Source organism: Sardina pilchardus, chromosome 16 (genome assembly GCF_963854185.1).
Source record: "Sardina pilchardus chromosome 16, fSarPil1.1, whole genome shotgun sequence".
NCBI lineage: Eukaryota > Metazoa > Chordata > Actinopteri > Clupeiformes > Clupeidae > Sardina > Sardina pilchardus.
This window is the reverse complement of record NC_085009.1, coordinates 2436468-2460816: the sequence shown is the minus strand read 5'-3', so window position 1 is coordinate 2460816 and position 24349 is coordinate 2436468. Positions and strand designations below refer to the sequence as shown.

The following is a 24349-nucleotide window of genomic DNA, read 5'->3' as shown; positions in this document are numbered from 1 at the left end:
AGTGAGCTAACTAGAGGGACCATCCCCTTGTGTAACTGGGAGGTTAAATACCTTCCTCAGGACCACAGTGATGTTGGTGGGCCCTGTCACAGCCTCTGACTGACTGGACACTGAGCGTAGCATCAAATGCAGAAGTCCAGTGTGACTCTGCAGTGCTTCTTCAACACGTGTGCTCGTTTGCGACGTGGTTAAAGGTCCTATAGAATGGATGAATTGAGTATTGCACTGTGTTCTCTGATGTTAAAATAGTATATATTCAACTTTGATTTAAAAAAAATAAACTCAATTGCAATTTTACAAAACTAATTAAAACCTGGGTATTGAAATGGTCGGTTTGACTAAATGGCGCCCTCTTTGGCAACCCCAATTGAACTTCAATGGCTTTGCGAGGTCTGACATCACAAGCAAGCAGTTTTGCTGAATCGCCCATTTTTTAGTGTCTATTTCTAAGTTCAAGATTTCCATATGAAGGAGGGCACAACCATGCCTCATGTTCTTGATAGCTCTTTGTTTGTGCACAACCTCTCATAATTCATGAAAACCAAGAAAAAAAATATTTCCATTCTAGGTCACCTTTAAGTAAAGGCTTCTTCATTGTGTCTTTGCTCCAGGTTTCGCTGGGACCCCCGGGTACCTCTCCCCTGAAGTCCTGAGGAAAGACCCCTATGGGAAGCCTGTGGACATGTGGGCCTGTGGTACGTACTGCTCAGTCCACCGCATCACACGCACCACACTGATCTCTATCTATTTGCTCTTCATGATAGATATACTGTAATAATAAAAGGCCAATACAGCATACACACATTTGCCCAAAATGATCAGCATTGCATTGATGGAATAGGCCACTACCTAAAGTGGAGTAAGACCTGACGACTTGCTCTCTGCTTGTCCAGTGCGTAGATCAGTGTGTCCTACGTTGGTCACTATTCTCTGTGTCCGTTTATTTCACACCCACACTGCCCATCCGTATAGGCATCAGACCTGGAGCTCTCCCCCAGCCACCTAGCACCCCCCCCCCCCCCCATCTACATCATTAACTTCAGAATCTGACAAATGATGTAATTATGAAGTGAAATGAATCAGAAGCATGCTCCTCTACTGATGCCATTACTCAGACGTGCCAGTGTGCCAGTGGATTTCTCTCGAAGTCAGAATAAGCTTTTGAAACATGAGAATAAGACTTCCTATGGTGCATGTGAGCATGAGTATATACTGTGTGTGTATGTGTGTGCATAATGTATTTGTATTGATTCATGTGTTTGTATTGATGTGTGGTATTCTTCACACTATAGGAGAATGTTATCTCCTTACCTCCCTTTCATATTCTCACCTCTGTGTGATGCCCCCTGTTACCAGTGGGCAATACCATGTGTAGTAACACAGCAGGACCCTCCTGACCCTTTCAGTTATGACTAGGCTCCTCCACTGTTGCCCAGGCCCGTGTCTAAATGGCTGCTCTCTCAGTGCACCTGCTGCGAGACAAGGGCCTTTATTGAGCTGCCCAACAAAGGGGCCATTTGTGCCCATCTCTGCCGCTCCTCCTCGAGCCGCTGGCAGCAGCGTTGCCTGTGCGGATAATTGTCCTGGTCACCCAGGTGACCACAGCAGGACGAGAGAACCAAAGACGTGTGAGGGAACCGAGAAGAGATCAGAGGGTCTTGAGCCTAGACAATATGGCCTAGCCATAGAACACTGTGTTTGTCTGTTCATTAGGAAAACACATGTTAGAGTAGGTCTGTAGAGAGCGCTTTATCAAAGAAAGTAACATGATTGCAGCTTCCCATGTTAGATTAGATAGTCTGTAGAGAGTGTTTATCAAAGAGCGTAATGTGATTGGAGCATGCAAGTACTGAGCCCGTTTCATTATGTGGCTAATGATGTTTAAACAAGAATCCTTTTCAAGAACAATGGCATTTTTATAACCTTGGAGGGCGTTCAGATGTCCTCATATCCATATTTGAAGTGTCTGTCTTCTGAGTGAGTAAGCTTACAGCATCTTTAAACAGTAGACATCCGAGATGTAAGCTTGTCATGTGCCCTTGTTCACATCATTGGTCACCATTTTACAGAACTGTTTTGCATTTTGTAGTGTACTATATTAACTATTCTTCATGATCACTTAGAATGTAAACACAGACGGCAATCGGAAATATACTGTACAATGCTGTAGGTCTTACCTGAACGCCATCTTGTTGAAACAGTTACAGCAGTAACCAGTCTCTCTCACTCTCTTCATTTTCTTTCTCTCTTTCTTTTTCTTTATCCCTCTCACTCTATCTTTATCTCTCTCGCACTCTTTCTTTCTCTTTATATCTTTCACTCTCCTTCTTTCTCTTTCTCTTTATTGCTTTCTTTCTCTATGTCCTCTCTCTCTCTCTCTCTCTCTCTCTCTCTCTCTCTCTCTCTCTGTGCCAACCCCAGGTGTTATCCTCTACATCCTGCTGGTGGGCTATCCTCCTTTCTGGGATGAGGACCAACACAGACTCTACCAGCAGATCAAGGCTGGGGCCTATGACGTGAGTCATAAGGCCGCTATCTCTGGAGCACACACACACACACACACACACACTTATGTCTCTCTACTGCTCACTTGTTCTTTCTCTCTATCTTACTTGCTCTCTTTAACACACACACAAACACACACAAACGCACATAGACACACTCTGTAAATCAGTCTTTAGTGCAAACACACACACACACACACACACACACACTGACACACATACACACATTTGACCTATTATGCCCACTGCGCATGCATATTGTGAGCCAAATTTCCTGAGCAAGTCACCTTCTAAAGTTCTAGACCAAGGACACTCCAGACATCTGATCTGTGACCCTGAGCAGTGAAGACAGAGGGAACGAGTGAGAGACCTAGTCCTAGAGAAAGACACAGACAAAAGATGGCCGCAGCGCAGTCTGTGCCATCGCCTCAGACTGGCACCTCGCCCGTGCCTGAGGCAGATTGTGCCCACTGAGGTTTGTGCCAGGGACAGCCCAGTGGCTCGTGCCCAATTTGGCACCAGTATCTAAGCACCTTATGCTCTTACATAAACTCCCGCAAGAGACGGAGAGTGTTTGGTCAACTTCCCGTGTGGTCTTTTGCCAGTTCTTGTTTTTTTCTTATTGCTATGGTTATGTCCAGGGGAGGATTGTGTAGTTACATGGAGGGATGGCAAGATGGACGGATGGATAGATATTTGAAAAAAGTGTGATTATGGGAGTTTTCCTTGTTTCTGTGTTAGGTCTTGTGTTGTTATAAACAATGTTCACATACATGCCTCTACATTTTGATGGCTTATAGTCCTGTCTTATAGTGATGCCATGGTAGTTTTCCTTTTCATACACACACACACACACACAGACACACAGACACACACACACACCCTTAGACACACAAATACACCCATATTGTGACACACAGGAAGTAGCATACAGGGCTGTTGGTTGAGTTGTGTGTGTAATGCGCTCTCCAGTTCCCCTCTCCAGAGTGGGACACGGTGACCCCTGAGGCCAAGGACCTGATCAACAAGATGCTCACCATCAACCCTGCCAAACGCATCACCGCCGCCGAGGCGCTCAAGCACCCCTGGATCTGCGTACGTGCCACACCCTCACACCCTCACACCCTCACACCCTCACACTCTCACACTCTCACACCCTCACACCCTCACACCCTCACACCCTCACACCCTCACACTCTCACACCCTCACACCCTCACACCCTCACACCCAGGGATGGGCCGCATGCATCACATGGATTTGACATTTGTAGTATTAGTAATAGTATTTTGTATTTGTATTTCATTGGGTCGAAGAGAAATGGCCATTTTTAGATGTGTATTTTTTTTGTAGATTAAAAATACTGCCAAATATTCTTGGTAAAACCAATTATTTTGGTGTTGAGATAACAATCATAAAACTAGAAAAGCATTTCCTGAAGGAAATACCAGTGCATGGAAAGTTATTGCTAGAATTATGCTAGGGTACTTAAAGTGATTACTATGGTGTTGCTATGCTAAATAAAGTGGTTACTATTCTATAAAAAGTGGTTCCTAGGTTGGTTGCTAGAGAAATCACGTTGGTTGCTAAGGAAATCATGTTGGTTGCTAAGGTGGTTGCCAGGGTGTCATTGTGGAAGTGGTTGCTAGGTTGTTACTAAGTAATTATAGTGATTGCTTTGCTATAAAAAGTGTTATTTTAAACATAGTCTGAAAAAGTTATTGAAATTGGGAGAAATAGAGAGAGTGATAGAGAAAGTGAGAGGAAGTGAAGAAAAAGAAGTGAAAGAAAGTGGGGATGACAAGTGAGCTATCCAGTTCAATGGAGAGACACACAGAGAAGAAGTTCCATTGAAGTTGCAGAAGTCAGTGAGAGAACACTGGCAAAGTTGGTTCCATTCTATTTCTTTAAAAGCTAATTATGATGTCACAAAGCCAATGTTAAGTCTATGGCAAAATTAAGTTTAGTTTTTATATAATATCTCAAAAAGTAAAAGTCGTAGAAATATGAAAAATAATAGGCCAAAAATTTGATGCAAGAGCTACGTGACAAAGTTTGAACCAAGTTTCTATGATAAGTGGTTCAAGTCAAATTAGGGCCTGGAAGAATAATAATAACTAGAAATGCAATTCCAAGGAATTACCAGTGCATGAAAATGCAAAAAAAATTAGATATGGCTACTAAGGTGTAGCTAGGGTAAACATGGTGGTTGCATAGTTTAAAGAGAGTTGATAGTGTTAAGGTAGACATTTTAAAGCTTAAACATTCCTGTTCTAACTTAACTAATAATTTCTAACAGGTATTCTAAAATGTTAACTATGTTAACAATGCTAACCAGGTTGATAAGTTAACTTAGCATTTTTAGCATTACTGCTAGAAATCATCAGCTAACTATGCTAACATTGCTAACTATGTTAACAATGCTAACCACGTTGATTAGCTAACTTAGCTAATCATTTTAGCAGTTGTGTTAAAAATGCTAACAATGCTAACAATGCTAACCAGGTTGATAAGCTAACTTAGCTAATCATTTTTAGCAGTTATGCTAAAAATGCTAACTATGTTAACAATGCTAACTATGCTAACCATGCTAACAATGCTAACTTGCTAGTGAGGACTTTTATTTTGAAACAGTAGTTGCTAGGGTATCCATGGTGCCCACTATCAGGAATAAAGAAGTTACTGTAGTATTATCATGTTGGTTGCTATGGAAACTGTCAAAAACGCTTAATTTAAATGGTTGCTATGTTGGTTGCTAGGTACATGGAGGTTTCATTTAGTTGACTGGAGGCATAGTTGATGATAACTGACAGTTGGAATGGTTGAACAGTTAAATAGTTGAGTAGTTTCAGTGGTTTAATGATTTTATAGTGTATTATTGCAGTGAGGACTTTTATTTTGAAACAGTTGTGGACAGAGGAAACAGTTAACAGGATATGTAGTCTTCACAGAGAGATTGTATGCTTAAAGCCTGAGAGAGAGAGGGCTGCTGCAGGTGGGGCTGGCCACCTGGCATAAGATTCTAATTGCTCAACGACCTGATTGTGATGTCATAGAGGCCAATGTTAAGTCTATGGGGACATTTTTAATAGTTTTTCATTTATAGTTCAAAAAGTATAAAAGTTACAAAGTTGAAAAATCATAGCAACCCGATCCATTAGAATACCTACGTTACAAAGTTTGAATGAAGTTTCTAAGTTAAACGGTTGAAGAGAAATTGCGGTTAGAAAAAGCTGTCAGCGGAATAATAATAAAGATAATAATAATAAGAAGACTAGGAAGAACAGTACAGTGCATTTTCATGCACTGTAATAACTAGAAAAGCATTTCCTGAAGGAAATACCAGTGCATGGAAAGTCATTGCAAGGATTATGCTAGGGTACTTAAAGTGATTACTAAGGTGTTGCTAGGCTAAATAAAGTGGTTACTATTCTATAAAAAGTGGTTACTAGGTTGGTTGCTAGGGAAATCACGTTGGTTGCTAGGGAAATCACATTGGTTGCTAAGGTGGTTGCCAGGTTGTCATTATGGAAGTGGTCGCTAGGTTGTTACTAAGTAATTATAGTGGTTGCTTTGCTATAAAAAGTGTTATTTTAAATATAGTTTTGAAAAGTTATCAAAATTGGGAGAAATAGAGAGAGTGATAGAGAAAGTGAGAGGAAGTGAAGAAAAAGAAGTGAAAGAAAGTGGGGATGACAAGTGAGCTATCCAGTTCAATGAAGAGACACACAGAGAAGAAGTTCCATTGAAGTTGCTGAAATCAGTGAGAGAACACTGGCAAAGTTGATTCCATTCTATTTCTTTAAAAGCTAATTATGATGTCACAAAGCCAATGTTAAGTCTATGGCAAAATAAAGTTTAGTTTTTATTTAATATTTCAAAAAGTAAAAGTCGTAGAAGTATGAAAAGTAATAGGCCGAAACTTTGATGCAAGAGCTACGTGACAAAGTTTGAACCAAGTTCCTACGATAAGTGGTTCAAGTCAAATTAGGGCCTGGAAGAATAATAATAATAACTAGAAAAGCATTTCCTGAAGGAAATACCAGTGCATGGAAAGTCATTGCAAGGATTATGCTAGGGTACTGAAAGTGATTACTAAGGTGTTGCTAGGCTAATTAAAGTGGTTACTATTCTATAAAAAGTGGTTACTAGGTTGGTTGCTAGGGAAATTACATTGGTTGCTAGGGAAATCATGTTGGTTGCTAAGGTGGTTGCCAGGGTGTCATTATGGAAGTGGTTGCTAGGTTGTTACTAAGTAATTATAGTGGTTGCTTTGCTATAAAAGGTGTTATTTTAAATATAGTTTTAAAAAGTTATTGAAATTGGGAGAAATAGAGAGAGTGATAGAGAAAGTGAGAGGAAGTGAAGAAAAGGAAGCAAAAGAAAGTGGTAAAGACAAGTGAGCTATCCAGTTCAATGGAAAGACACAGAGAAGTTCCATTGAAGTTGCTGAAGTCAGTGAGAGAACACTGACAAAGTTGATTCCATTCTATTTCTTTAAAAGCCAATTATGATGTCACAAAGCCAATGTTAAGTCTATGGCAGAATTAAGTTTAGTTTTTATTTAATATCTCAAAAAGTAAAAGTCATAGAAATATGAAAAGTAATAGACTGAAAATTTGATGCAAAAGCTACGTGTCAAAGTTTGAACCAAGTTCCTACGATAAGAGGTTCAAGTCAAATTAGGGCCTGGAAGAATAATAATAATAAAAATAATAAAAAGAAAAAGCCTAGGAATAACAATACAGTGCATTTCCATGCACTGTAACTAGAAAAGCATTTCCTGAAGGAAATACCAGTGCATGGAAAGTCATTGCAAGGATTATGCTAGGGTACTTAAAGTGATTATTAAGGTGTTGCTAGGCTAAATAAAGTGGTTACTATTCTATAAAAAGTGGTTACTAGGTTGGTTGCTAGGGAAATCACATTGGTTGCTAGGGAAATCATGTCAGTTGCTAAGGTGGTTGCCAGGGTGTCATTATGGAAGTGGTTGCTAGGTTGTTGCTAAGTTATTATAGTGGTTGCTTTGCTATAAAAAGTGTTATTTTAAATAATAGTTTTGAAAAGTTATCAAAATTGGGAGAAATAGAGAGAGTGATAGAGAAAGTGAGAGGAAGTGAAGAAAAAGAAGTGAAAGAAAGTGGAGATGACAAGTGAGCTATCCAGTTCAATGGAGAGACACACAGAGAAGAAGTTCCAATAGAAGTTGCTGAAGTCAGTGAGAGAACACTGGCAAAGTTGATTCCATTCTATTTCTTTAAAAGCTAATTATGATGTCACAAAGCCAATGTTAAGTCTATGGCAAAATTAAGTTTAGTTTTTATTTACTATCTCAAAAAGTAAAAGTCGTAAAAGTATGAAAAGTAATAGGCCGAAAATTTGATGCAAGAGCTACGTGACAAAGTTTGAACCAAGTTCCTACGATAAGTGGTTCAAGTCAAATTAGGGCCTGGAAGAATAATAATAAAAATAAAAATAATAAAAAGAAAAAGCCTAGGAATAACAATACAGTGCATTTCCATGCACTGTAACTAGAAAAGCATTTCCTGAAGGAAATACCAGTGCATGGAAAGTCATTGCAAGGATTATGCTAGGGTACTTAAAGTGATTATTAAGGTGTTGCTAGGCTAAATAAAGTGGTTACTATTCTATAAAAAGTGGTTACTATGTTGGTTGCTAGGGAAATCACATTGGTTGCTAGGGAAATCATGTCGGTTGCTAAGGTGGTTGCCAGGGTGTCATTATGGAAGTGGTTGCTAGGTTGTTGCTAAGTTATTATAGTGGTTGCTTTGCTATAAAAAGTGTTATTTTAAATAATAGTTTTGAAAAGTTATCAAAATTGGGAGAAATAGAGAGAGTGATAGAGAAAGTGAGAGGAAGTGAAGAAAAATAAGTGAAAGAAAGTGGAGATGATAAGTGAGCTATCCAGTTCAATGGAGAGACACACAGAGAAGAAGTTCCAATAGAAGTTGCTGAAGTCACTGAGAAAACACTGGCAAAGTTGATTCCATTCTATTTCTTTAAAAGCTAATTATGATGTCACAAAGCCATGTTAAGTCTATGGCAAAATTAAGTTTAGTTTTTATCTAATATCTCAAAAAGTAAAAGTCGTAGAAATATGAAAAGTAATAGGCCAAAACTTTGATGCAAGAGCTACGTGACAAAGTTTGAACCAAGTTCCTACGATAAGTGGTTCAAGTCAAATTAGGGCCTGGAAGAATAATAATAATAACTAGAAAAGCATTTCCTGAAGGAAATACCAGTGCATGGAAAGTCATTGCTAAGATTATGCTAGGGTACTTCAAGTGATTACTAAGGCGTTGCTAGGCTAAATAAAGTGGTTACTATTTTATAAAAAGTGGTCACTAGGTTGGTTGCTAGGGAAATCACATTGGTTGCTAGGGAAATCACATTGGTTGCTAAGGTGGTTGCCAGGGTGTCATTATGGAAGTGGTTGCTAGGTTGTTACTAAGTAATTATAGTGGTTGCTTTGCTATAAAAAGTGTTATTTTAAATATATTTTTAAAAAGTTATTGAAATTGGGAGAAATAGAGTGATAGAGAAAGTGAGAGGAAGTGAAGAAAAAGAAGTGAAAGAAAGTGGGGATGGCAAGTGAGCTATACAGTTCAATTAGAGACACACAGAGAAGAAGTTCCATTGAAGTTGCTGAAGTCAGTGAGAGAACACTGGCAAAGTTGATTCCATTCTATTTCTTTAAAAGCTAATTATGATGTCACAAAGCCAATGTTAAGTCTATGGCAAAATTAAGTTTAATTTGTATTCAATATCTCAAAAAGTAAAAGTCGTAGAAATATGAAAAGTAATAGACTGAAAATTTGATAAAAGAGCTACGCGACAAAGTTTGAACCAAGTTCCTACGATAAGTGGTTCAAGTCAAATTAGAGCCTGGAAGAATAATAAAAATAAAAACTAGAAAAGCATTTCCTGAAGGAAATACCAGTGCATGGAAAGTCATTGCAAGGATTATGCTAGGGTACTTAAAGTGATTATTAAGATGTTGCTAGGCTAAATAAAGTGGTTACTATTCTATAAAAAGTGGTTACTAGGTTGGTTGCTAGGGAAATCACATTGGTTGCTAGGGAAATCATGTCCGTTGCTAAGGTGGTTGCCAGGGTGTCATTATGGAAGTGGTTGCTAGGTTGTTACTAAGTTATTATAGTGGTTGCTTTCTATAAAAAGTGTTATTTTAAATAATAGTTTAAAAAATTTATTGAAATTGGGAGAAATAGAGAGAGTGATAGAGAAAGTGAGAGGAAGTGAAGAAAAAGAAGCAAAAGAAAGTGGGGATGACAAGTGAGCTATCCAGTTCAATGGAGAGACACACAGAGAAGAAGTTCCATTGAAGTTGCTGAAGTCAGTGAGAGAACACTGGCAAAGTTGATTCCATTCTATTTCTTTAAAAGCTAATTATGATGTCACAAAGCCAATGTTAAGTCTATGGCAAAATTAAGTTTAGTTTTTATTTAGTATCTCAAAAAGTAAAAGTCGTAAAAGTATGAAAAGTAATAGACTGAAAATTTGATGCAAGAGCTACGTGACAAAGTTTGAACCAAGTTCCTACGATAAGCGGTTAGAGTCAAATTAGGGCCTGGAAGAATAATAATAATAAAAAGAAAAAACGAAGGAATATCAATACAGTGCATTTCCATGCACTGTAACTAGAAAAGCATTTCCTGAAGGAAATACCAGTGCATGGAAAGTCATTGCAAGGATTATGCTAGGGTAGGCTACTTAAAGTGATTACTAAGGTGTTGCTAGGCTAATTAAAGTGGTTACTATTCTATAAAAAGTGGTTACTAGGTTGGTTGCTAGGGAAATCACGTTGGTTGCTAGGGAAATCACATTGGTTGCTAAGGTGGTTGCCAGGGTGTCATTATGGAAGTGGTTGCTAGGTTGTTACTAAGTAATTTTAGTGGTTGCTTTGCTATAAAAAGTGTTATTTTAAAAGTTATTGAGATTGGGAGAAATGGAGAGAGTGATAGAGAAAGTGAGAGGAAGTGAAGAAAAAGAAGTAAAAGAAAGTGGGGATGACAAGTGAGCTATCCAGTTCAATGGAGAGACAAAAGAAGCTGTGTCTCATTTCAGGGGCTGGATGCTTCGGAGCATTCGTGCTACCTAGCACCGGTCTTCTGTGACCGCATAGACCCGACCTAGCTGGACCAACGGTTTTTTAAACGGGACGGTCTAGCCCAGAGCCATATAAAGAGATCTTTATATGGCTCTGGTCTAGCCCAAAAGAACGGCTCTGTTACGTCATGAGTCCGAGCTTGGCCTACTGATCTGTCAAACTCATGTAGGCTACGTGAAAAGCATCCTTTCAACACGCCCATGTCATCAAAACATGTTACATTTAACTCATAGGCTACAACAGTACAACATGCTACTACTGACTGAGAACAATCATCTATTCGATGTTTTATTTTTTATTTAGCAGACGCTTAGAATAACATTCAGTGCAGAGGAAACGCTAACAAGGAATTAATGTGGCATAGGCAATGCCAATCTTATTTTATTATAAGACTAGTCAAAACAGTGATAGATAGCCTATATGGCCATATTCTATGCGTGCCTTGTCCATCTCCAATTTAAAATAATTTGTTAAACCACCGGCTAAAAGCGGCCACACAACTGTCGCATTAGGCTATTTTCAAGAGATGGCTATTTCAAAGGGAGTTGGATATAGCTTTCATGTGAGTAGCCTTGCCCTTTTTCTTTCTACCCTGGTTAAAACCAAACTTTACAGGTAGGGTACAGATGGGCATGGCTAGCGTAATTGCTTTCGCTGCTTGACATAATTTCAAAAACATCGGAGGGAATAACAGGAGTTTAGATAACTGGCTATGGAATTGCAGGATAACGAGCTGTGATCAGCTGATGTGAACTTATGCTGGTCGTTTGCAGGCTTAAATGCATAACTATTGGACTTCGTCGTTAACTGACCTAGCTTGTAGCTCCATTGCAACGTTGACAAACGTCATTGAGGCTCAGCTGAGGATCATATCCATGTTATCCATTTAGCAGAAGTTGATCGTCTCTTGCGCAAGTGCTGTTTGTAGGTTTATATCATGTTTATAGGCTATCTCTTTTCATAAAGCATCACATGCATTTGCCACATAACATAGATCGACAAAGTAGGTTACTCTATTGGATTGCCCTGAGGAAGACCCGCTCCTGTTGAAGGGCAGTCTCATATAACGGCAGAAGATGCGCTCTCATATAAGTCGAAACGCGCTAACTTTATCCAATGAAATAAAGGATTTTAAAAAATGTTTTCACTTAATCGGTGTGCCTCGGACCTCTGACTAGCCTACTGCCTTCTACAAACTTTATCACCAAGAAACTTTACATAGGCTACAGGACAGTCGCAGTTTGTTTCAATTCTATTTTTGTCCGTTCCCGAAGAGCTGTTTTTTACTTTAATTAAGCGACCCAACGCAACTCACTCTCTCTCTCTCTCTCTCTCTCTCTCTCTCTCTCTCTCTCTCTCTCTCTCTCTCTCTCTCTCTCTCTTTCTACGTTAGGCATTCTATTAACAGGTTTACAATTAGTGATCAGAGTTGCTTTCATTAGGCTTAGGCTACTGATTATATAGCATACAAGAAAACTATCCCCAGCGGCATCGTGTGTGCAGGCTGTGGTTAATTCAGGCTACACATTTTTTTTTAACTGATGGAATTGTATTTGCTACTTAATTTGCTAGGGACACATTTGTAATCTATCAAATTTAATCTAGTTTCCATTAGGCTAGATGTCACCAACACATGCTTTAAGAAACATTTGGTGGATGTCATTCACCCTTGGACTTTACGCAAACGGCCATCAACTAACATTACGATCTTCTAGTGGGAACCAATTATAATAGACTAGCCTAGGCCTACTCACTAGTGATTATATGAGCATAATGTTAATTGGCATATGACTTGATAAACCATTTGAAAGTGAAAGGCCAATGTTTGAGCTTTATTTAGGAAGTGATTATTTTGATAGCCTACGGAAATCGGCGACATCGTTTAAGCATAGCCTAGTTCAGATTTCAAAAACTTATTTTGAAACTGAGACTTAACTGAAAATATATAATAACTTAATTTGAATATTATTATAACGTTTATTAAATGTTTAAACGTGTAGGCTACTCCTCTGCCGTCTGTCTCGCCAACTCAATGAAACTCAATGAAACGTCATAAACGTATCGAATCTTGGTGGCCAGGTAGGCCGCGAAGCATACATCCGATGCACACTCCGTTTCGGGGAAAAGAAGGCTGGGTTTGTCGGCCGGATTCGAAGGAGCCCACGGAATGGGACAGTACTAGGCGCGCCACTATGACGCAACCGGTCTACGAATCCGGCCTTAGAACCACGCAGCCCCTGGAATGAGACACAGCTAGAGATGAAGTTCCATTGAAGTTGCTGAAGTCAGTGAGAGAACACTGGCAAAGTTGATTCCATTCTATTTCTTTAAAAGCTAATTATGATGTCACAAAGCCAAAGTTAAGTCTATGGCAAAATTAAGTTTAGTTTTTATTTAGTATCTCAAAAAGTAAAAGTCGTAGAAATATGAAAAGTAATAGGCCAAAAATTTGATGCAAGAGCTACGTGACAAAGTTTGAACCAAGTTTCTATGATAAGTGGTTCAAGTCAAATTAGGGCCTGGAAGAATAATAATAATAACTAGAAAAGCATTTCCTGAAGGAAATACCAGTGCATGGAAAGTCATTGCAAGGATTATGCTAGGGTACTTAAAGTGATTACTAAGGTGTTGCTAGGCTAAATAAAGTGGTTACTATTCTATAAAAAGTGGCTACTAGGTTGGTTGCTAGGGAAATCACATTGGTTGCTAGGGAAATCACATTGGTTGCTAAGGTGGTTGCCAGGGTGTCATTATGGAAGTGGTTGCTAGGTTATTACTAAGTAATTATAGTGGTTGCTTTGCTATAAAAAGTGTTATTTTAAATATAGTTTTGAAAAGTTATTGAAATTGGGAGAAATAGAGAGAGTGATAGAGAAAGTGAGAGGAAGTGAAGAAAAAGAAGTGAAAGAAAGTGCGGATGACAAGTGAGCTATCCAGTTCAATGGAGAGACACACAGAGAAGAAGTTCCATTGAAGTTGCTGAAGTCAGTGAGAGAACACTGGCAAAGTTGATTCCATTCTATTTCTTTAAAAGCTAATTATGATGTCACAAAGCCAATGTAAAGTCTATGGCAAAATAAAGTTTAGTTTTTATTTAATATCTCAAAAAGTAAAAGTCATAGAAATATGAAAAGTAATAGACTGAAAATTTGATGCAAGAGCTACGTGACAAAGTTTGAACCAAGTTCCTACGATAAGCGGTTAGAGTCAAATTAGGGCCTGGAAGAATAATAATAATAAAAATAATAAAAAGAAAAAGCCTAGGAATAACAATACAGTGCATTTCCATGCACTGTAACTAGAAAAGCATTTCCTGAAGGAAATACCAGTGCATGGAAAGTCATTGCAAGGATTATGCTAGGGTACTTAAAGTGATTATTAAGGTGTTGCTAGGCTAAATAAAGTGGTTACTATTCTATAAAAAGTGGTTACTATGTTGGTTGCTAGGGAAATCACATTGGTTGCTAGGGAAATCATGTCGGTTGCTAAGGTGGTTGCCAGGGTGTCATTATGGAAGTGGTTGCTAGGTTGTTGCTAAGTTATTATAGTGGTTGCTTTGCTATAAAAAGTGTTATTTTAAATAATAGTTTTGAAAAGTTATCAAAATTGGGAGAAATAGAGAGAGTGATAGAGAAAGTGAGAGGAAGTGAAGAAAAATAAGTGAAAGAAAGTGGAGATGATAAGTGAGCTATCCAGTTCAATGGAGAGACACACAGAGAAGAAGTTCCAATAGAAGTTGCTGAAGTCACTGAGAGAACACTGGCAAAGTTGATTCCATTCTATTTCTTTAAAAGCTAATTATGATGTCACAAAGCCATGTTAAGTCTATGGCAAAATTAAGTTTAGTTTTTATCTAATATCTCAAAAAGTAAAAGTCGTAGAAATATGAAAAGTAATAGGCCAAAACTTTGATGCAAGAGCTACGTGACAAAGTTTGAACCAAGTTCCTACGATAAGTGGTTCAAGTCAAATTAGGGCCTGGAAGAATAATAATAACTAGAAATGCAATTCCAAGGAATTACCAGTGCATGAAAATGCAAAAATAGATAGATAATGTAGATATGGTTACTAAGGTGTAGCTAGGGTAAACATGGTGGTTGCATAGTTTACAGAGAGTTGATAGTGTGAAGGTAGACAGTTTAAAGATGAAACATTCCAGTTCTAACTTAACTAATGATTTCTATTCATGTTAAAATGTTGATTAGCTAACTTAGCTAATGAGTTCTAGCAGTTACGCTAAAAATGCTAATTCTGTTAGCAATGCTAACTTTACTAACAATGCTAACCAGGTTGATTAGCTAACTTAACCGATGATTTCTAGCAGTAATGCTAAAAATGCTAACTATGCTCACAATGCTAAATTTGCTTACAATGCTAACCAGGTTGATTAGCTAACTTAGTTGATGATTTTTTGCAGTTATGTTAAAAATGCTAACTATGCTAACTATGCTAACCATGCTAACTAGCTAACTTGCTAGTGAGGACTTTTATTTTGAAACATTTGTTGCTAGGGTATCCATGGTGGCCACTATCAGGAAACAAGAAGTTACTGCAGTATAATCATGTTGGTTGCTATGGAAACGGTCATAAACACTTAATTTTAATGGTTGCTATGTTGGTTGCTAGGTACATGGAGGTTTCATGTAGTTGACTGGAGGCATAGTGGATGATAACTGACAGTTGGAATGGTTGAACAGTTCAATAGTTGAGTAGTTTCAATGGTTAAATGATTTAATAGTGTATTATTGCAGTGAGGACCTTTATTTTGAAACAGTTGTGGACAGAGGAAGTCGTGAAACAGGATCTGTAGTCTTAATGAGATTGTATGCTTAAAGCCTGAGACAGAAGGTGCCTCTCATATAGGGTGCCTCTCAACATGCCTCCTCGATCCTCGATGCTCGATCCTCGAGGGGCGTTCCCACTGATTTATAACTAACACTGGATAGACTATTCCATTGTTTCCCCCCCATCATTCTTTATGTAGATCAGTGAGGATTGAGGCATCGAGGAGCGAGGGAGGACGTATAAACGCTGCATGAGAGGCACCTATAGCGTTTACGCGTCCTGTCTCGCTCCTCACTGATCTACATAAAGAATGATGGAGCGGCAACAATGGGATAGTCTAGCCCTTCTTCTATCTTGAGGATCGAGGAGCGAGGGAGGACATATAAATGCTGCTTGAGAGGGACCCACAGTAAATACTTTAAAAGTTGTATGTAGATAGTCTAATTAATGTTGATAGACAGAATGTTTAATGGATGTTGATAGGCAGATTGTTTAATAGATATTGATTGACAGTTTAATGGGTGGATGAGTGAATGGTCTGAAGAAGATGAATGGATAGAAGGTTGGATGGAATGTGCCTTATATTCTTGTTAAGAGAGACACTGATACAGCTCTCTGAGAGTAGTTGATACAGGTGTAATCAATTTAACTGGCTAGTCTTAAGAGCGCCAGAGTGTACGTTTAAGCCTGAGACAGAGTAAATCATTTAAAAGTTGAATGTAGCTAGTCTAATTAATGTTGATAGACAGAGAGTTTAATGGATGTTGATAGACAGTTTAATGGGTGGATGAGTGAATGGTCTGAAGAAGATGAATGCATAGAAAGTTGGATGGAACGTGCCTTATATTCTTGTAGAGTGGAGAGACACAGCTCTCTACTGAGAGTAGTGGATACAGATACAGGTGTAATCAATTTAACTGGCTAGTCTTAAGAGAGCCAGAGTGTAAGCCTGAGACAGAGTAGATTGTTTAAAAGTTGAATGTAGATCGTCTAATTGATGTTGATAGGCAGACTGTTTAGAATGGGTGGATGAGTGAATGGTTTGAAGAAGATGAATGGATAGAAAGTTGGATGGAATTAGGAAGACTTATGTTGATACAGTTGCCAGTTGAGAACACTGGCAAAGTTGATTCCATTCTATTTCTTTAAAAGCTAATTATGATGTCACAAAGCCAATGTTAAGTCTATGGCAAAATTAAGTTTAGTTTTTATTTAGTATCTCAAAAAGTAAAAGTCGTAAAAGTATGAAAAGTAATAGACTGAAAATTTGATGCAAGAGCTACGTGACAAAGTTTGAACCAAGTTCCTACGATAAGCGGTTAGAGTCAAATTAGGGCCTGGAAGAATAATAATAACTAGAAAAGCATTTCCTGAAGGAAATACCAGTGCATGGAAAGTCATTGCAAGGATTATGCTAGGGTACCTAAAGTGATAACTAAGGTGTTGCTAGGCTAAATAAAGTGGTTACTATTCTATAAAAAGTGGTTACTAGGTTGGTTGCTAGGGAAATCACGTTGGTTGCTAGGGAAATCAAGTGGGTTGCTAAGGCGGTTGCCAGGGTGTAATTATGGAAGTGGGTGCTAGGTTCTTACTAAATAATTATAGTGGTTGCTTTGCTATAAAAAGTGTTATTTTAAATATAGTTTTAAAAAGTTATTGAAATTGGGAGAAATAGAGAGAGTGATAGAGAAAGTAAGCGGAAGTGAAGTAAAAGAAGTGAAAGAAAGTGAGGATGACAAGTGAGCTATCCAGTTCAATGGAGAGAAACACAGAGAAGAATTTCCATTGAAGTTGCTGAAGTCAGTGAGAGAACACTGGCAAAGTTGATTCCATTCTATTGATTCCATTCTATTTCTTTAAAAGCCAATTGTGATGTCACAAAGCCAATGTTAGAAAAAGCTTAGTTTTTATTTAATATCTCAAAAAGTAAAAGTCGTAGAAATATGAAAAATAATAGAATGAAAATTTGATGCAAGAGCTAAGTATCAAAGCTCGAACGAAGTTCCTACGATAAGTGGTTCAAGTCAAATTAGGGCCTGGAAGAATAATAATAATAACTAGAAAAGCATTTCCTGAAGGAAATACCAGTGCATGGAAAGTCATTGCAAGGATTATGCTAGGGTACTTAAAGTGATTACTAAGGTGTTGCTAGGCTAAATAAAGTGGTTAATATTCAATAAAAAGTGGTTACTAGGATGGTTGCTAGGGAAATCACGTTGGTTGCTAGGGAAATCAAGTCGGTTGCTAAGGTGGTTGCCAGGGTGTAATTATGGAAGTGGTTGCTAGGTTGTTACTAAGTAATTATAGTGGTTGCTTTGCTCTAAAAAGTGTTATTTTAAATAGTTTTATAAAGTTATTGAAATTGGGAGAAATAGAGAGAGTGATAGAGAAAGTGAGAGGAAGTGAAGAAAAAGAAGTGAAAGAAAGTGGGGATGACAAGTGAGCTATCCAGTTCAATGGAGAGGCACACAGAGAAGAAGTTCCATTGAAGTTGCTGAAGTCAGTGAGAGAACACTGGCTAAGTTGATTCCATTCTATTTCTTTAAAAGCTAATTATGATGTCACAAAGCCATGTTAAGTCTATGGCAAAATTAAGTTTAGTTTTTATCTAATATCTCAAAAAGTAAAAGTCGTAAAAATATGAAAAGTAATAGGCCAAAAATTTGATGCAAGAGCTACGTGACAAAGTTTGAACCAAGTTTCTATGATAAGTGGTTCAAGTCAAATTAGGGCCTGGAAGAATAATAATAATAACTAGAAAAGCATTTCCTGAAGGAAATACCAGTGCATGGAAAGTTATTGCTAGGATTATGCTAGGGTACTTAAAGTGATTACTATCGTGTTGCTAAGCTGAATAAAGTGGTTACTATTCTATAAAAAGTGGTTACTAGGTTGGTTGCTAGGGAAATCACGTTGGTTGCTAGGGAAATCACATTGGTTGCTAAGGTGGTTGCCAGGGCGTCATTATGGAAGTGGTTGCTAGGTTGTTACTAAGTAATTATAGTGGTTGCTTTGCTATAAAAAGTTTTATTTTAAATATAGTTTTGAAAAGTTATCAAAATTGGGAGAAATAGAGAGAGTGATAGAGAAAGTGAGAGGAAGTGAAGAAAAAGAAGTGAAAGAAAGTGGGGATGACAAGTGAGCTATCCAGTTCAATGGAGAGACACACAGAGAAGAAGTTCCATTGAAGTTGCTGAAGTCAGTGAGAGAACACTGGCAAAGTTGATTCCATTCTATTTCTTTAAAAGCTAATTATGATGTCACAAAGCCAATGTTAAGTCTATGGCAAAATTAAGTTTAGTTTTTATTTCATATCTCAAAAAGTAAAAGTCATAGAAATATGAAAAGTAATAGACTGAAAATTTGATGCAAGAGCTACGTGACAAAGTTTGAACCAAGTTCCTGCGATGAGCGGTTAGAGTCAAATTAGGGCCTGGAAGAATAATAATAAAAATAAAAATAAAAAGAAAAAACGAAGGAATATCAATACAGTGCATTTCCATGCACTGTAACTAGAAAAGCATTTCCTGAAGGAAATACCAGTGCATGGAAAGTTATTGCTAGGATTATGCTAGGGTACTTAAAGTGATTACTAAGATGTTGCTAGGCTAAATAAAGTGGTTACTATTCATTAAAAAGTGGTTACTAGGTTGGTTGCTAGGGAAATCACGTTGGTTGCTAGGGAAAACACATTGGTTGCTAAGGTGGTTGCCAGGGTGTCATTATGGAAGTGGTTGCTAGGTTGTTACTAAGTAATTATAGTGGTTGCTTTGCTATAAAAAGTGTTATTTTAATATAGTTTTAAAAAGTTATTGAGATTGGAAGAAATAGAGAGAGTGATAGAGAAAGTGAGAGGAAGTGAAGAAAAAGAAGTGAAAGAAAGTGGGGATGACAAGTGAGCTATACAGTTCAATGGAGAGACACACAGAGAAGAAGTTCCATTGAAGTTGCTGAAGTCAGTGAGAGAACACTGGCAAAGTTGATTCCATTCTATTTCTTTAAAAGCTAATTATGATGTCACAAAGCCAATGTTAAGTCTATGGCAAAATTAAGTTTAGTTTTTATTTCATATCTCAAAAAGTAAAAGTCATAGAAATATGAAAAGTAATAGACTGAAAATTTGATGCAAGAGCTACGTGACAAAGTTTGAACCAAGTTCCTACGATAAGCGGTTAGAGTCAAATTAGGGCCTGGAAGAATAATAATAAAAATAAAAATAAAAAGAAAAAACGAAGGAATATCAATACAGTGCATTTCCATGCACTGTAATAAAAAGAAAAAACGAAGGAATATCAATACAGTGCATTTCCATGCACTGTAACTAGAAAAGCATTTCCTGAAGGAAATACCAGTGCATGGAAAGTCATTGCAAGGATTATGCTAGGGTACTTAAAGTGATTATTAAGGTGTTGCTAGGCTAAATAAAGTGGTTACTATTCTATAAAAAGTGGTTACTAGGTTGGTTGCTAGGGAAATCACATTGGTTGCTAGGGAAATCATGTCGGTTGCTAAGGTGGTTGCCAGGGTGTCATTATGAAAGTGGTTGCTAGGTTGTTGCTAAGTTATTATAGTGGTTGCTTTGCTATAAAAAGTGTTATTTTAAATAATAGTTTAAAAAATGTATTGAAATTGGGAGAAATAGAGAGAGTGATAGAGAAAGTGAGAGGAAGTGAAGAAAAAGAAGCAAAAGAAAGTGGGGATGACAAGTGAGCTATCCAGTTCAATGGAGAGACACACAGAGAAGAAGTTCCATTGAAGTTGCTGAAGTCAGTGAGAGAACACTGGCAAAGTTGATTCCATTCTATTTCTTTAAAAGCTAATTATGATGTCACAAAGCCAATGTTAAGTCTATGGCAAAATTAAGTTTAGTTTTTATTTAGTATCTCAAAAAGTAAAAGTCATAAAAGTATGAAAAGTAATAGGCCGAAAATTTGATGCAAGAGCTACGTGACAAAGTTTGAACCAAGTTCCTACGATAAGTGGTTCAAGTCAAATTAGGGCCTGGAAGAATAATAATAATAATAAAAAGAAAAAACGAAGGAATATCAATACAGTGCATTTCCATGCACTGTAATAAAAAGAAAAAGCCTAGGAATAACAATACAGTGCATTTCCATGCACTGTAATAAAAAGAAAAAGCCTAGGAATAACAATACAGTGCATTTCCATGCACTGTAATAACAATGATCGTAGCCTCTGACTGGTGCTGAGTTAGCAACTTGATGTGATCAGAGTGATAGTGAGTTTCAGCAGGAAGATGAGTGCAAGATGACTAATGTGTTGCTCACACACACACACACACACACACACACACACACACACACACACACACACACACACACACACACACACACACATTAACCTCCCTCTCCCACCAACCTCAAGTTTGAGAACTTTAATCATCCAATTGGAACACATGGAGCCAGTTCTGTTCTTGCCCTGCAACATTGCACCAAAAGGTTGCCCCATGTATTGCCTAAAGCAGCACAATGAAACATTCATATGCCCCTTGGCATCAATGGAACACCATTTAGCTCTTACTACCCAGCTAGCTAAAAACCAGCTAAAAGGGTCATGATCCCTCCTGGTCAACAGCGTTATACAGTACAGTGCAATATCGAGCAGTTTGGCCATGCACTGACCATGCCAGAGACTTTACTTTCAGCACTAAGACAGTTGTGACTTTTTGAGTGCATTTCTGATACAGTATTAGGCTATGAGAGGTACAGTAGCAGACAGGGTGATCTGTTGACTGTTTGTAGGTTCATGGTCTCGTAGATAGAGAACTCAGTCAGTGTACTGATGAGGGAATTGGTTAAATAGACTTTAGTCCCTTTGAAGAGTATTTTATTACAGTGCATGAAAATGCACTGTACTGTTCTTCCTCGGTCTTCTTCTTATTATTCTTCTTCTAACGCACGCAATTCAGCTTCAACCGCTTAACGTAGAAACTCCATTCAAATTTTGACGCGTAGGTCTTACTTACGCGATGTGGGCTTTGTATTTTTCAACTTTGTAACTTTTATACTTTTTAAACTATTAGTTAAAAACTATTACAATTTCCCCCATAGACTTAACATGGCTCATTATGACATCACGGCAGCAATTAGAATGTTACCCCAGCTGGTCAGCCACCTGGGCACCAACTGTCAGTTTCTCTCAGGCTTTACAATCTCTCTGAAGACTACATATTCTGTTCCCCTGTATCCTCTGCGCACAACAGTATCAAAATAAGTCCTCCTAATTCCATTCAACTTTATATCCATTCATCTTCTTCAAACCATTCACTCATCCACCCATTCTAAACAGTCTGCCTATCAACATCAATTAGACGCTCTACATTCAACTTTTAAACAATCTACTCTGTCTCAGGCTGGCTCTCTTAAGACTAGCCAGTTAAATTGATTACACCTGTATCTGTATCCACTACTCTCAGTAGAGAGCTGTGTCTCTCCATTCTACAAGAATATAAGGCACATTCCATCCAACATTCTATCCATTCATCTTCTTCAGACCATTCACTCATCCACCCATTAAACTGTCTATCAACATCTATTAAACAATCTGTCTATCAACATCCATTAAACTCTCTGTCTATCAACATTAATTAGACTATCTACATTCAACTTTTAAATTATTTACTCTGTCTCAGGCTTTAAGAGTACTCTGGTTCTCTTAAGACTAGCCAGTTACATTGATTACACCTGTTTCAACTACTCTCAGAGAGCTGTATCAGTGTCTCTCTTAACAAGAATATAAGGCACATTCCATCCAACCTTCTATCCATTCATCTTCTTCAGACCATTCACTCATCCAACCATTAAACTGTCAATCAATATCTATTAAACAATCTGCCTATCAACATCCATTAAACATTCTGTCTATCAACATTAATTAGACTATCTACATACAACTTTTAAAGTATTTACTGTGGGTCCCTCTCAAGCAGCGTTTATATGTCCTCCCTCGCTCCTCGATCCTCAATGATCTACATAAAGAAAGATAGAAGAAGGGCTAGACTATCCCATTGTTGCCGCTCCATCATTCTTTATGTAGATCAGTGAGGAGCGAGAGAGGACGCGTAAACGCTATATGAGAGGCACCTTCTGTCTCAGGCTTTAAGCATACAATCTCATTAAGACTACAGATCCTGTTTCACTACGTCCTCTGTCCACAACTGTTTCAAAATAAAGGTCCTCACTGCAATAATGCACTATTAAATCATTTAACCATTGAAACTACTCAACTATTGAACTGTTCAACCATTCCAACTGTCAGTTATCATCCACTATGCCTCCAGTCAACTACATGAAACCTCCATGTACCTAGCAACCAACATAGCAACCATTAAAATTAAGTGTTTATGACCGTTTCCATAGCAACCAACATGATTATACTGCAGTAACTTCTTGTTTCCTGATAGTGGCCACCATGGATACCCTAGCAACAAATGTTTCAAAATAAAAGTCCTCACTAGCAAGTTAGCTAGTTAGCATGGTTAGCATAGTTAGCATTGTTAACATAGTTAGCATTTTTAGTATAACTGCAAAAAATCATCAACTAAGTTAGCTAATCAACCTTGTTAGCATTGTTAGCATAATTAGCATTTTTAGCATTACTGCTAGAAATCATCGGTTAAGTTACCTAATCAACCTGGTTAGCATTGTTAGTAAAGTTAGCATTGCTAGCATAATAAGCATTTTTAGCGTAACTGCTAGAAATCATTAGCTAAGTTAGCTAATCAACATTTTAACATGAATAGAAATCATTAGTTAAGTTAGAACTGGAACGTTTCATCTTTAAAACGTCTACCTTCACACTATCAACTCTCTGTAAACTATGCAACCACTATGTTTACCCTAGCTACACCTTAGTAACCATATCTACATTATCTATCTATTTTTGCATTTTCATGCACTGGTAATTCCTTGGAATTGCATTTCTAGTTCTTCTTCTAACGCACGCAATTCAGCTTCAACCGCTTAACGTAGAAACTCCATTCAAACTATGTCGCGTAGGTCTTACTTACGCAATGTGTGCTTTGTATTTTTCAACTTTGTAACTTTAATACTTTTTAAACTATTAGTTAAAAACTATTACCATTTCCCCCATAGACTTAACATTGCTCATTATGACATCACGGCAGCAATTAGAATCTTATGCCAGGTGGCCGGCCACCTGGGCACCAACTGTCAGTTTCTCTCAGGCTCCTCTCTGAAGACTACATATTCTGTTCCCCTGTATCCTCTGCGCACAACAGTATCAAAATAAGTCCTCCTAATTCCATCCAACTTTATATCCATTCATCTTCTTCAAACCATTCACTCATCCACCCATTCTAAACAGTCTGCCTATCAACAACATCAATTAGACGCTCTACATTGAACTTTTAAACAATCTACTCTGTCTCAGGCTGGCTCTCTTGAGACTAGCCAGTTAAATTGATTACACCTGTATCTGTATCCACTACTCTCAGTAGAGAGCTGTGTCTCTCCATTCTACAAGAATATAAGGCACATTCCATCCAACATTCTATCCATTCATCTTCTTCAGACCATTCACTCATCCACCCATTAAACTGTCTATCAACATCTATTAAACAATCTGTCTATCAACATCCATTAAACTCTCTGTCTATCAACATTAATTAGACCATCTACATTCAACTTTTTAATTATTTACTCTGTCTCAGGCTTTAAGAGTACTCTGGCTCTCTTAAGACTAGCCAGTTAAATTGATTACACCTGTGTCAACTACTCTCAGTGTCTCTCTTAACAAGAATGTAAGGCACATTCCATCCAACCTTCTATCCATTCATCTTCTTCAGACCATTCACTCATCCACCCATTAAACTGTCAATCAATATCTATTAAACAATCTGCCTATCAACATCCATTAAACATTCTGTCTATC

At 37.8% G+C, this 24349-nt stretch overlaps 1 protein-coding gene across 6 annotated transcripts in view; it reads left to right on the top strand.

Moving 5' to 3' along the window:
• Nucleotides 1-24349, top strand: part of LOC134060353 (calcium/calmodulin-dependent protein kinase type II delta 1 chain) — a 98336-nt gene that overhangs the window by 52365 nt on the left and 21622 nt on the right. For all 6 annotated transcript variants that reach the window (XM_062517035.1, XM_062517033.1, XM_062517038.1 and 3 more), the window contains exons 8-10: nt 612-695; nt 2422-2516; nt 3477-3599. In XM_062517035.1, the coding sequence (XP_062373019.1) occupies nt 612-695; nt 2422-2516; nt 3477-3599 (302 nt within the window). The remainder of the gene's footprint in view (nt 1-611; nt 696-2421; nt 2517-3476; nt 3600-24349) is intronic.